General features: G+C 44.4%; 1 protein-coding gene across 1 annotated transcript in view; it reads left to right on the top strand.

Moving 5' to 3' along the window:
- The window catches only part of LOC143284924 (gamma-tubulin complex component 6-like), a 48,344-nt gene extending 40,884 nt beyond the window's left edge, over positions 1 to 7,460 (top strand). The window contains 5 exon segments of the mRNA XM_076592068.1: positions 53 to 185; positions 1,520 to 1,574; positions 3,267 to 3,428; positions 4,789 to 4,988; positions 5,847 to 7,460. Of these exon segments, the coding sequence (XP_076448183.1) occupies positions 53 to 185; positions 1,520 to 1,574; positions 3,267 to 3,428; positions 4,789 to 4,988; positions 5,847 to 5,938 (642 nt within the window). The 3' untranslated portion in view covers positions 5,939 to 7,460.
- Positions 7,461 to 13,793: the final 6,333 nt, after the last annotated feature.

Genomic DNA, 13,793 nt, shown 5'->3' with positions numbered 1-13,793 from the left:
TATTAAGATGAATTATTTGATGCCATGATTACTGTGATAACGATGTGTGCAGGTGGGGTGGCCGCTGAACGTAGTGCTGACAGAGGGCAGCCAGGCGTGTTACGGCCAGGTGTTCTCCTTCATGCTGCAGCTGAAGCGTGTGGCGTGGACCCTCACGGACTGCTGGTACCGCCTGAAGAGAGATGGTCAGTGCTGTAGCCAGGCAGGGACTGGGTCCTGAACAGACAACAGTTCCACAGAATGATCCATTAGTCTTCTGTTATTCCACTGTCTGTTGAATGGGAGTAGCTGTACTACTGGGCCCTGAACACACAACAGTTCCACAGAATGATCCATTAGTCTTCTGTTATTCCACTGTCTGTTGAATGGGAGTAGCTGTACTACTGGGTCCTGAACAGACAACAGTTTCACAGAATGATCCATTAGTCTTCTGTTATTTCACTGTCTGTTGAATGGGAGTAGCTGTACTACTGGGTCCTGAACAGACAACAGTTTCACAGAATGATCCATTAGTCTTCTGTTATTCCACTGTCTGTTGAATGGGAGTAGCTGTACTACTGGGTCCTGAACAGACAACAGTTTCACAGAATGATCCATTAGTCTTCTGTTATTCCACTGTCTGTTGAATGGGAGTAGTTGTACTATCCGGCATGCACCCCCCAAAAAACGAAGTCTGACTTCCTACATGGTGGGTGCAGAAATGGTCCTACACGTAAAAGCCCATTCATGTAAACTTAGCCGTATGAAGTGCACAGGAACAGGTGTCAAGATGGCTGCCGGAAAAAGAGGGCGCTAGCCAGGGGGACAAAGGGGAGGTTACCTACTTCCGGGAGGTTATCGGCCATAGTTCTCTCATTTTCTCCGCATAGGCGGATAGTAGTTTGCACAGGACAGGAATGTCAGACCCCTGCCGGAGTCTGCACTAGTTGGGTCACGGTAAGTATGTTATTTAAACGTAATTTTAGATAGAAAATTTCCTTTCATGTATGTGAGTGAATGTGGGAGTGGCAGTCCATGAAGAAGAAGAAAATGAAGTTCCCCCTTTTTTATTTTGAGTTAACGGGGCCTGCGTGTCTGCTGATTGAGTGCGATCTGGGTTTAACTTTGGTTCTATCGCCCAGAAGAGCGAGACAATCCTGTGTCCAGTTGGAAGACATTACAACATGCAGCAATAGGGAATCAGTGAAGTGGGAGAAAGAGAGGACATGTGAAAAAAAGAAGAAAAAAGTTGCTTGGAAGCACAGATATCGGGAATGGAATATAACTGCAGGAAAAGAGTGCGCTACATTGTCACGCAGAAGGGAGGTAATATACTAAGGGAGGTCACTAACTGTGTCAATTTTCATTTTCTCCGCATGAATGGAGCAGTAGTTTTCACAGGACAGCAGTCAGACCCCTGCCGGAGTCTGCACCAGTGGGTCACGGCAAGTAAGATTGAGTAATTTTAGGAAACGAAAAAAAATGTTCCTTTTTGTGGAAAAGATGATTATTGAGCCAGGTTGTTTCTGTTTTGTTTCAGCCATTGTGAAGAAAGCCAAAGACTCCGGTCAGTTCAGGCAACTGCAGCTTCACAGGTAGGTACTGTTGTGGGGGGTGGGTGTGTGTGTGTGTGTGTGTGTGTTTGTGTGTGTGTGTGTGTGCGTGTGTGTGTGTGTGCATGTTCGACGATGGTGTTGTTATCAGGCAGGAGATGCAGAACTTTGTGAAGGTGGCAATGATGACGATGACGATGATGATGACGATGATGATAACTATAACGACGATGACATTGTTGTCAGGCTGGAGATGCAGCATGTTGTGAAGGTGACAATAATTACGATAATAACAACGATGATGACGATGTTGCTGTCAGGCAGGTGATGCAGCACTTTGTGAAGGTGACGATAATAACAACGACGATGATGATGATGTTGTTGTCAGGCAGGTGATGCAGCACTTTGTGAAGGTGACGATAATAATGACGACAATGATGATGTTGTTGTCAGGCAGGAGATGCAGCACTTTCTGAAGGTGACGATAATAACGACGATGATGATGATGATGTTGTCAGGCAGGAGATGCAGCACTTTGTGAAGGTGACGATAATAACGACAATGATGATGATATTGATGTCAGGCAGGAGATGCAGCACTTTGTGAAAGTGACGATAATAACGACGATGATGATGATGTTGATGTCAGGCAGGAGATGCAGCACTTTGTGAAGGTGACGATTATAACGACGACGATGATGATGTTGTTGTCAGGAAGGAGATGCAGCACTTTGTGAAGGTGACGATTATAACGACGACGATGATGATGTTGTTGTCAGGAAGGAGATGCAGCACTTTGTGAAGGTGACGATTATAACGACGACGATGATGATGTTGTTGTCAGGAAGGAGATGCAGCACTTTATGAAGGTGACGATTATAACGACGATGATGATGATGTTGATGTCAGGCAGGAGATGGAGCACTTTGTGAAGGTGACGATAATAACGATAATAATGACGATGATGATGATGTTGATGTCAGGCAGGAGATGCAGCACTTTGTGAAGGTGACGATAATAATGACGACAATGATGATGATGTTGATGTCAGGCAGGAGATGCAGCACTTTGTGAAGGTGACGATAGTAACGACGACGATGATGATGTTGTTGTCAGGAAGGAGATGCAGCACTTTCTGAAGGTGACGATTATAACGACGACGATGATGATGTTGTTGTCAGGCAGGAGATGCAGCACTTTATGAAGGTGACGATTATAACGACGATGATGATGTTGTTGTCAGGCAGGAGATGCAGCACTTTGTGAAGGGTGACGATAATAACGATAATAATGACGATGATGATGATGTTGATGTCAGGCAGGATATGCAGCACTTTGTGAAGGTGACGATAATAATGATAATAACGACGATGATGATGATGTTGATGTCAGGCAGGAGATGCAGCACTTTGTGAAGGTGACGATTATAACGACGACGATGATGATGTTGTTGTCAGGAAGGAGATGCAGCACTTTCTGAAGGTGACGATAATAATGACGACAATGATGATGTTGTTGTCAGGCAGGAGATGCAGCACTTTGTGAAGGTGACGATAATAACGACGATGATGATGATGTTGATGTCAGGCAGGAGATGCAGCACTTTGTGAAGGTGACGATAATAACGATAATAATGACGATGATGATGATGTTGATGTCAGGCAGGATATGCAGCACTTTGTTAAGGTGACGATAATAATGATAATAACGACGATGATGATGATGTTGATGTCAGGCAGGAGATGCAGCACTTTGTGAAGGTGATGCAGGGCTACATGGCCAACCAGATCATCCAGGTGACGTGGAGAGAGCTGCAGGAGGCCCTGGACCAGCAGGTGCACTCCCTCGACGACCTGCGACAGGTGCACGCCCAGTACCTGCACAAGGCGCTCTTCAGGTGACACACATGCACATGCACGTATGAATACACTCATTCATGCACAGACACATACACACACACACACACTGCACACAGCCACAGACAGACACTCAAGAGACAGACAGACACAGACAGACGGACAGACAGACAGACAGACACACACACACACACACATACACACACACACAGCCACGCAAGAGACAGACAGACAGACAGACACACACACACACACACACACACACACACACACACACACACACACACACACACACACACTCACTCACTCACTCACTCACTCACTCACTCACTCACTCACTCACCACTCACTCACTCACTCACTCACTCACTCACTCACTCACTCACTCACTCACTCACTCACTCACTCACTCACTCACTCACTCTCTCTCTCTCTCTCTCTCTCACTGACTCACTAACTCGCCCACTCACTCACCCGCTCACTCAATATTACACATACACATTTTTTCAAAAACCAGCACTGTCATCACCTTCACCATATGTTGCTAATGTCTTCACTATCATGATCATCGTCGTCGTCACCCCCCATTTCTCCTTTCTTTTTCTCTCTTTCATTTTTCTCTTAGATTTGCATCGGGGAAAGACACGAAACCAACTATGACGACAAAGGAAATATTTTTGATTAAAATAAGTGGAACTTCCGCGCCCCCCCCCCCCCCCCGCGCCCCCCTCCCCCACAATTTCTCGCAAATGAGAGAAAACGTAAGAGGGGAACGACCACAATTTCAATCAAAATGAGAGAAATCATGGGGGCACATTCCATGATTTCTCTCAAAATGAGAGAAATCGTGGGACTGCGAGAAATCATGGGCTTACACCCCTCCCTTACAGTTTATGCATATGTAGAAACTTGACAGATGTATATACATACACTCCAGGCCTGACTAAGCACGTTGAGTTATGCCGCTGATCAGGCCTTTGCTTAGCAAATGTGATGTAGTGTATATGGATTTTTCCGAATTCAGTAACGCTTCCTTGCGAAACTTAAACTGAAGGAACATGGAAACTGCTTTAGTTGTACACATTTGAACTCCAGAGCAGTGCTCGCGTGCAAGGCTTAACTCACTCAGTACGGCCAGTCCTCTCTTCTCCTCTACACAGACCCCTCGGATGTCCAGTGGGTGTCTGAATGACCCAACCTTTAGCTTCTGTCGTCAGAATTGTGGTATTCTTTGTCAACATTGACCTCTTCAGTATAAGAGCCTTCCGCTTGCAATATTTTGATGATGGTAATTGGGGTGAAACGCTGTTAATGTCGTCTCTTTCGCCGTTCGTATGGAGAGAGTTATTGAATGAAAGCTGACAGTGAGCTGCAGGTGTGGGCGTGTTTGTGCTGCTGCAGATGTCTGCTGAACAAGAAAGCGGCCCCGATCATGAAGATCATCCAGGACATCTTCTGCCTCATCCTCAAGTTCTGTGCACAGCTCTCCGGGGCCACCTGGGAGGAGGACCCCGGGACGAGGGAGGTGACCCACCCCAACTTTGCTGCCATGGCCACCTCCTACAAGGCCTTCAGGGAATACTTTGTCTTTCTTTTCAAAGGTATGGCTTGCCACACACACACACACACACACACACACACACACAGCCTTGCACGCATAAATGCACACACACATGATAAATGATTTTGTTTCAGTGTTGAACAAAGGGTGGTGAACAGAGGGTAAATGATAGTGTTTTTGTGCTGAACAATGGTGACCAGAGGGTAAATGATTGTGTTTCAGTATTGACCAAAGGGTGGTGAACATCGAGTAAATGATTGTGTTTTGGTGATGAACAGAGGGTAAATGATGGTTTCAGTGGTGAACAGAGGGTAAATATTGTGTTTTGGTGGTGAACAATGGTGACCAGAGGGTAAATGATTGTGTTTGGTGATGAACAGAGGGTAAATGATGGTTTCAGTGGTGAACAGAGGGTAAATATTGTGTTGCAGTGGTGAACAGAGGGTAAATATTGTGTTGCAGTGGTGAACAGAGGGTAAATATTGTGTTGCAGTGGTGAACAGAGGGTGAATATTGTGTTGCAGTGGTGAACAGAGGGTAAATATTGTGTTGCAGTGGTGAACAGAGGGCAAATGATTGTGTTTCAGTGGTGAAGAGAGGGTGAATATTGTGTTGCAGTGGTGAACAGAGGGTAAATATTGTGTTGCAGTGGTGAACAGAGGGTAAATATTGTGTTGCAGTGGTGAACAGAGGGTAAATATTGTGTTGCAGTGGTGAACAGAGGGCAAATGATTGTGTTTCAGTGGTGAAGAGAGGGTGAATATTGTGTTTCAGTGGTGAAGAGAGGGTGAATATTGTGTTTCAGTGGTGAAGAGAGGGTGAATATTGTGTTTCAGTGGTGAAGAGAGGGTGAATATTGTGTTTCAGTGGTGAAGAGAGGGTGAATATTGTGTTTCAGTGGTGAACAAACTGGCTGTGCGGGGCTACCAGCCTCACCTGAATGAACTGCTACTGCGTCTGAACTTCAATGACTACTACAGCACCAAGTGATCTGCCCCTGTCCTCCCTGTCCCTACAGCCACCTGTTATCAACAACATTTATTCTGTCATTATCCTCAACAACATTTATTCTATCATCATCCTCTTCATCATGAACCCACATAGCACCCTCCTCCTCCTTTCATCATAAAAAAAAACCCACATAAAAAGTCTCAAGTTCTGCGGTCTTTTCAAGTCCTGCTCACTTGGTGACCTCAGTTTTAGACCCCCCTCCACTTCCGTGCTTTGGGTCACTCCTGCCAAGGTCTTTGGTGTATGTGGATTCACTGTGGGCTATCATTGGAGGGATGTGGTGGCGGTCTCCACTCTGGAGGGACATTCACCTCAGTCATGCTCTGTGACAAAACAGTTATTGATGTCAGTAGGGGGCTTAGCAGGTGGTGTCTTTTGAATCAGAGCAGTCACTAGGAATAACCATCAAAGTGACTCAGCAGCAGTGCAGGGTCTCCTCTGATATGTGGTCTCCTGCTGACTTTAGATCAATAGTTGCTTGTGGACTGTCGATTTGGGGACTGAAAATAAAACAAACCAGCTCTTTATCCCTACATCTAGCCATCCTCAACAACATTTATTTATTTCATTATTATTTTCTGTTTTTTGAAAATTTTATTTTATCATTATTAAATATTACACACCCACCACTACGGTAAGACTATCAGAGATGCTGGAAAAAAAACAAAAACACATCTAGTTTCCGTGGAGACGATGCAAATGATGATGAATGTAAAGGGACAGCCTTTCGCAGCCACCATGTCAGCAGATTCCTATCCACTGTGTCAAGGGCTCGGCACAGGAAGGCAGGGCCCAGTCCTCTCCTTCTGCTGTATAAACTCTCTCCATACGAACCGCGAAAGAGACAACGTTAACAGCGTTTCATCCCAATTACCATCATCAGAATATTGCAAGCGGAACGCTCTTATACTGAAGAGGTGAATGTTGACAAAGAATACCACAGTTCTGACGACGGAAGCTAAAGGTTGGGTCATTCAGACACCCACTGGACATCCGAGGGGTCTGTGTAGAGCAGAAGAGAGGACTGGTCATACTGAGTGAGTTAACCTTCCCCAGCCCAAGTCAGACACCCATTCACACCAGGGTGCAGTGAGAAAAGTCAGAGCTAAGCGCCTTTGCCGAAACGGGGCCTCGAACCCTGGTCACTGGTGAACACTGGGTGAGAAGTTCAACTCGAAACCGATGACGCCACAGCACCTCTGAAGGGAGCGAAAGGTAAAAGAAAGAAGACAGAAAGACGGAGAAGGGCAGACATGTAATGTGAGTGTGTGTACGTGTGTGTGTGTGTGTGTGTGTGTGTGTGTGTGTGCATGCCTGTGTCTGTACTTTGTGTGTGTGTGTGTGTTGTGTGTGTGTGTGTGTGTATGTGTCTGTACTTCGTTTGTGTGTGTGTGTGACTATGACTGGAGGACAGAACGGTATGGGGAATGGGGGAAGAGTATTTTGCATGCATTCATTTGTATTGCCTATGAACTGGAACAATATGACTGTGCCTGGCTGGCTTCACCTTGTGATCCTGTTGTATTTCTCTGAGGGAGAGAGAGAGAGAGAGAGAGAGAGAGAGAGAGACTGAATTACCCTTGAAAACGGAGAATGGCAGCCTGCATGGCGGGGCTAAAAACGCTCATACAAGTAAAGGCCTGCTCGTGTATGCGAGTGAACGTGGGAGTTGCAACCCATGAACAAAGAAGAAGAATGGATGAATGAATAAATGTGATCTTCTTGTATTTCTCTGATGGAGAGAGAGAGAGAGAGAGAGAGAGAGAGAGAGAGAATGAACAAGTGAATGATTTAAAAAAAGAAAGAATGAACAAATGAGGGTGGGTGGCAGAGAGAGAATGAACGAATCCTTACATGAAGGGGGGTCTAAAAAATATTTCATCAAGCATCCCTCAGTTTCCTCAGAGAGAGGGATAGAGAGAGAGAAAATGTAGGAATGAATGAACATACGAACGGGTAAGTAGTCTATAACAGGCCAAGCCCCTGTATATAAACGAGAGTTTCACAGAATATTTTATTAAGCACCCTTCAGTTTCCTTGGAGAGAGGAACAGAAAGAGGAGAGAGAATGAATGAATGAATGAATGAACGAACAAGTAAGTAGTTTATTTATAACCAGCCAAGCTCTTGTATATATAGGAGAGTTTCACAGAATATTGCATTAAGCATCCCTCAGTTTCATCAGAGAGAGGGAAAGAAAGAGGAGAGAGAGAATGAATGAATGAAGTAGTTTATTTATAACAGGCCAAGCCCCTGTATATAAAGGAGAGTTTTACAGAATATTGCATTAAGCATCCTTCAATTTTAACAGAGAGAGGGAAAAAAGGAGGAGAGAGAATGGATGAATAAATGAATGAATGAATAAATAAGTAGTTTATTTATAACAGGCCAAGCCCTCATAATTATACGAAGGGGAGTTTAACAGAATATTGCATCAAGCAACCCGAAGTTGTTTTCAGAGAGAGTGAGTGAGTTATGTGCGTTTTGGGCTGGGTTGCATTTGTCAAATGAACCTGAATATAAAAATGAGCAGCAGACAGTAGATATTGGAAATCAGATGATTCAGATTGTATGTGTGTGTGTGTGTTTTTTTTTCTTTTGTGTGTGTGTGTTGTGTGTGTGTGTGCATATGTGTGTTTTGTGTGTGTGTGAGAGCGTGAGCGTGTGTGTATGTGTGTGTATGCGGTGCGTGTGTGTACTCTGTGTGTGAGTGTGTGTGTGTGTGTTCCGTTTTTGTAATGTGCCGAGAGTCCTGTTTAGAGAATAGGCACTATATAATTCATATTATTATTAGTAGTAGTAGTGGTATGTGCATGACTTAATTTCAACGCTGATTTGCATTGAGGTGCGCTTACAAGAGGCAAACATTGAGCGATAAATGAGTCTGTTGCTGATGCTCGTTTCTCCATCCGTGGATTTCTTTTATGTATGTATTGTATGTATTTGATAGTATTGTGTGTTTTTGTGTACGTGCATTGTCGCGTCTAAGGTATATTTCGTATATATATATATTTTTTTTTTACCCAGGATTCGCTCAAGTCGACCACCCTCGCACACAAACAGCAGACCACTAAAAATGAAATATATTTTTACATCTTTTATTCACGCATTCACACGATGTCAGAAAGAAGAGGCAGAAAGAGAACGGGACAAAATAATGTATGCTAGCTAGCCTACAGATAGAAAAGAGTGCTACACCCACCCAACTACCCCAATCTATACCACTACCCGGGGAGGAAAAAAAAAAAACTTCCCAAAGGCAAAAGGGTGATAAGGGTGATGGATGACTAATGAGTTTATGGAAAAAAACAAAACAAGAAACGACCAGAACAAACTATGCCCCTACAAAGTCATGTTCCCTGAGCCCTCTCCCCTAAAACACAGCCAACTTGTCCAACTGATGCGGTGGCACAGTCAGGGCAACTCAGGTTGGAGTTTGGCGGGGCATGGTCCTCGGAGTGACTTCGGCAGGACGAGGAGCTGTTCAAACAGCTGCAACACAAAATGTTCGCTAAAATTCACGATAGTGTTTGAATGGAGTTAAAGGAGAGGGCTATTTATCCGAGGGACATCGAGACTTCAGCGGGGCTTACAATGGCACTACTGTATAATTATTTTATAAATGGACACAAGCTGTTGTCCCTCAGGTGGGTTACGTATTTTCACATATATTAAAGGACCTATATTAACATTTTTACCCGTCCACTCTTCGATGTTGAAGTCAGAAATAAAATCTACCCAAATGGGTATACCTGTTTCTGACGAACGTGTCCACCATCTCTGGTTCGACATTCTTATATTATAATTAACATTTTCACCCGTCGGCAGTACAAAACATACGTGAAAAACTCCAAAACGGGTGAAAATGTTAAGTATATATAATATTATATATTATATAAGTTTGTCGACTATAGAAGAGGATTTTAAAAGGAATTTGTCCACATTAGAAAGGTGTCTAAAAATGGAGTGCTGCTTTGGCGGGGGTATTGAGTTGTGCACTTCGAAACTGTAAACGGAATGAAGTGTGGAGTCCTTCGCGCGAGGCTGAAAACGACAGTGCACGACGACACAAGGGTTTGCGATTGTACTTTCCGATGTAGTACATGAATCCACATGTTTTGCGCAGAGCCCCACACACACTGACGGAATGAAATTGTCACTGGTCAGTGTACACCGTCGGCACCAAACCACGAAATGAAATCAGTTGTCAGTGCCTACACACACAATCCCGGAATGAAGTTGTCAACCCTACACACATTATCACGGAATGAACTTGTGAGTGTACACTGGCTCGCACATCATCATAAGTCACGGAATGAAGTCAGCCTGAGCCCCCGGCAACTGTACGGACACACTGGCAAACACGGAATGAACCTGTCACTGTACACTGCCAGACACATGTTGAAGGAATGTTGTGATTGTACGTGCACGACCTGTCCTGTCTGCCGAAGTGGATGTGCACGAAGGGGACGTAGGAAAGAGGTCATTGTGCACTGACAATCTTGTACTTGAAGTGAAGACGGAATGAACTGCGCCGTGCTTCAGCGGGAGGATGAAAACAAGAGTGGAGGACTAGACAACTGATGGGTTCAGAACGTAACATGAACTGTGTGCGTACGGAAGGCCAGGAGCACACTGACATGCAACACAGGACACAGCACACACGTATGTGACGCGTGCTGTCGAGGAAACAAGCTGTCTAACACACGCCACGGGCAATCACGGAATGAAGTTCTCAATACACACACACACACACACACACACACACACACACGTACGTGAAATCGCTGACTTGAACATTCACAGCCGGCACAAGCATCACTAACGAGAAAGGGACGTCCAGCTGTCCAATTGAAACGGTTAAGTTCAGCACGGACACTGACTCGGCCGTTAAAATGCACTTTCCTATTTCGGTATGTGACTTTTCTGCACAGCACGTTGTTAAGGAAGGTCCCACCAGTCCCGCTCATCTTTAATGTGAAGTCCTCTGTGCAACGCATTTGAGCACTGCAATACAGGGAATGGTGTGTGATTTCCACGTGTACCCGGTCAGTGCTGTCGGAACCGATACAGCAAGGACGTACAACGAAACAGGCCGAAAAGAACGGACCCACCACGGCACAGGAGACTGCCGTCATCCTCTTTTTCCGTCGCACACACGTGAGTGTTTCATGTAAGCTGTTTTATTATTTTCTGTCATGTTCATGTTAGGATCAGAACATGTTGTATCGTCCCCCACTCTGTTTTCATCCTCTCGCGAAGCATGGTACAGTTCATTCCGTCTTCACTTTAAATAACCTGGCGATCGCGAACACTGACCGCGGCTTTCGATCGAACTGCCCGGCATTATACATCCCGTTCGCGCATGTCCGCTCCTGGAGATATGACAGCGACAAGCTTCCCGATTTCTTTACGAATTTTTCTATTTCAAGCCCATTGCTTGATGCATGGAATGCCCCACGAACTCGGACATACCGGCGTTTAGAATCAAGACAAGTTTCATTACGAGTACTGACCCAAACTGTGTATATATACACACTCTCGTCTTAATCGTTTTCATGTATGTTTTGTACCACAGACGGGTAACTTCGAAATTACCCGTGGGTCCGATTTTGTCTTTCACTTTGCGTATCCCCCATTCTTTCCAAGCCCCTTGCTAGGTGCATGGAATGCCCCAAAAAGCATCCCTTTTTAGACACCTTTCTAATCTCGACAAGTTCGTTTTAAAATCGTCTACTATAGTCGACAAACTTATATATATAATTAACATTTTCACCCGTTTTGGACTTTCCCACGTATGTTTTGTACTGCAGACGGGTAAAAATGTTAATTATAATATAAGAATGTCGAACTAGAGATGGTGCACATTGTGTGTGTGACTGAGTGGTTTATGGGTTGGGTGTATGCATGGCTTCCGGTGCATCTGTTTGGAAAGATGTCAATGATTTGTTAGATGTAATGAATACACGTGTGCATAAAAGCATCCAGCACATGCATACTTGCATGTATGCAGAGAGACAAATTCGCCACACATACAGATAGATAGATACAGACAGACAGATTCACACACACATCACAAACACACTACATGTCACACACACACACACACACTTAAACACACACACTTAAACACACACACTCACAAACACGCATACACATACACACATCACAAACACATACACACATCACAAACACACATGCTACACACACACACACACACACACACACACACACACAAACACATCACAAACAAACTTGCTAGATTGCATGCCATGCACTGACACGCACGTGCACACACATAATCCGAACAAACGAAGAAGAAGAAGGAAAAAAGGGAGAACAAAAAAAGCACCAACAAGGAAACCCCAAACCAAAGCAAAGCATACCGGCTACCCAAAACGTTCACACAGTTGTGAGATCAAAAGAGCAGCTCTTGACAGTCGTAATTACGCCTGTCATCCATGCCAGCTTTATGAACCCCGAGATCACTGAATCCATTTCCCCCATGTTGTATCTGTAATCGCGGAAAGGTTCAACATACAAGAAAAAAGTCCTCACACTGGCCAAATGCACAGGCTGGAAATTGGCTGAACGATGATAATGACAATAATAATGATAGCAATGATGATAATAATGTATAGTACTTAAATGGCATATATTGGGCTCTAAGCGCCCCTCAAATGAAAATGCATACAATAATGCATAATAGAACAGCACATGAAAAAATATATATAATTATACACAAAGACAAGACTACAAATTTCTGATACGAACAATCACAATGGTGGTGGTGGTTGTGGCGGTGGAGATGGTGGTATGCTCCTGTTCATTACAAATTTTATGGCAATGTCCAATCTTTTTTCTTCTACAACGATGAAGCTGTTTCTGTAATGTGTCATTTTGTTGAGGCAGGGGTGTTGGGGCGTGTGCAGAATTCATCTGCTTCAAGATAGGCGAATGTTGTTCTGGGTTATATACCCTATTGACAAGTGCGATTTCAGCAGGTAAAAAGGTTATAAATTAAAGTTTGAATAGTCATCCGGGCAGTAAATTCATATCCATTGAGAACAGAGCTTGGCATAGAAGTCAGTCTGGGCTCTGTCCTCTCCGTCCGTCGTTTTGGAATCTTCCACTACCGGTTCAGTTCAGTTTCAGTTTCAGTTTCAAGGTGTCGGAGCGTGCGGACAGATCCATATACGCTACGCATCTTCTGAAGAAAAAATGGAGGCAAAGGATTGAAATAAAAATCTGAAAGTCAGGTTCCACTTCACACCTGGGTTGTGTGAGGGAATTCGGAGTAAAGTGCCTTTCCCAAGGACACACACACCATTCCAAAACGGAGGCCTCGAACCCTGGTCACTGGTGAACACTGGATCACAAGTCCAACACCATACCAAGTCTGCGACTGCCCAGGTAGGTATACAACACTGGCACTGATGTATTGTTTTTTTTCCCTTCTGGTTTGAATGAACGTTCACGGTACACATGATTACAGTGCAAACAAAGGCAAAAGAGCACCAGCTTACACTGTGCTCACATGCTACACTTGAATTTTAACGTGACGACTGATTTATTGATTGATACGGATGCTCTAACAGTGGCCATTAAGAGCACTCTGACCCGGTGATAACATCAAAACAAGCTGTTGCTGTGAGTGAGGTCGGGTTTGTAAAAGCATTTTTCAGTGGATTACACGCGCAGCACTTTGACATGACCGAGTAGACCATCTGTTGAACATCAATGGTGTCGAAGGTTGGATCACACACACAAAGGGACTGATTTGTTGAAAGTAGGCATGCCTGTGTACGGTGTGTACATTTATGATTTGATCGGTG

Source organism: Babylonia areolata, chromosome 8, assembly GCF_041734735.1.
Source record: "Babylonia areolata isolate BAREFJ2019XMU chromosome 8, ASM4173473v1, whole genome shotgun sequence".
Taxonomy (NCBI): Eukaryota; Metazoa; Mollusca; class Gastropoda; order Neogastropoda; family Buccinidae; genus Babylonia; species Babylonia areolata.
The sequence above is the reverse complement of the archived record's forward strand: the minus strand, read 5'-3'. Positions and strand labels throughout refer to the sequence as shown.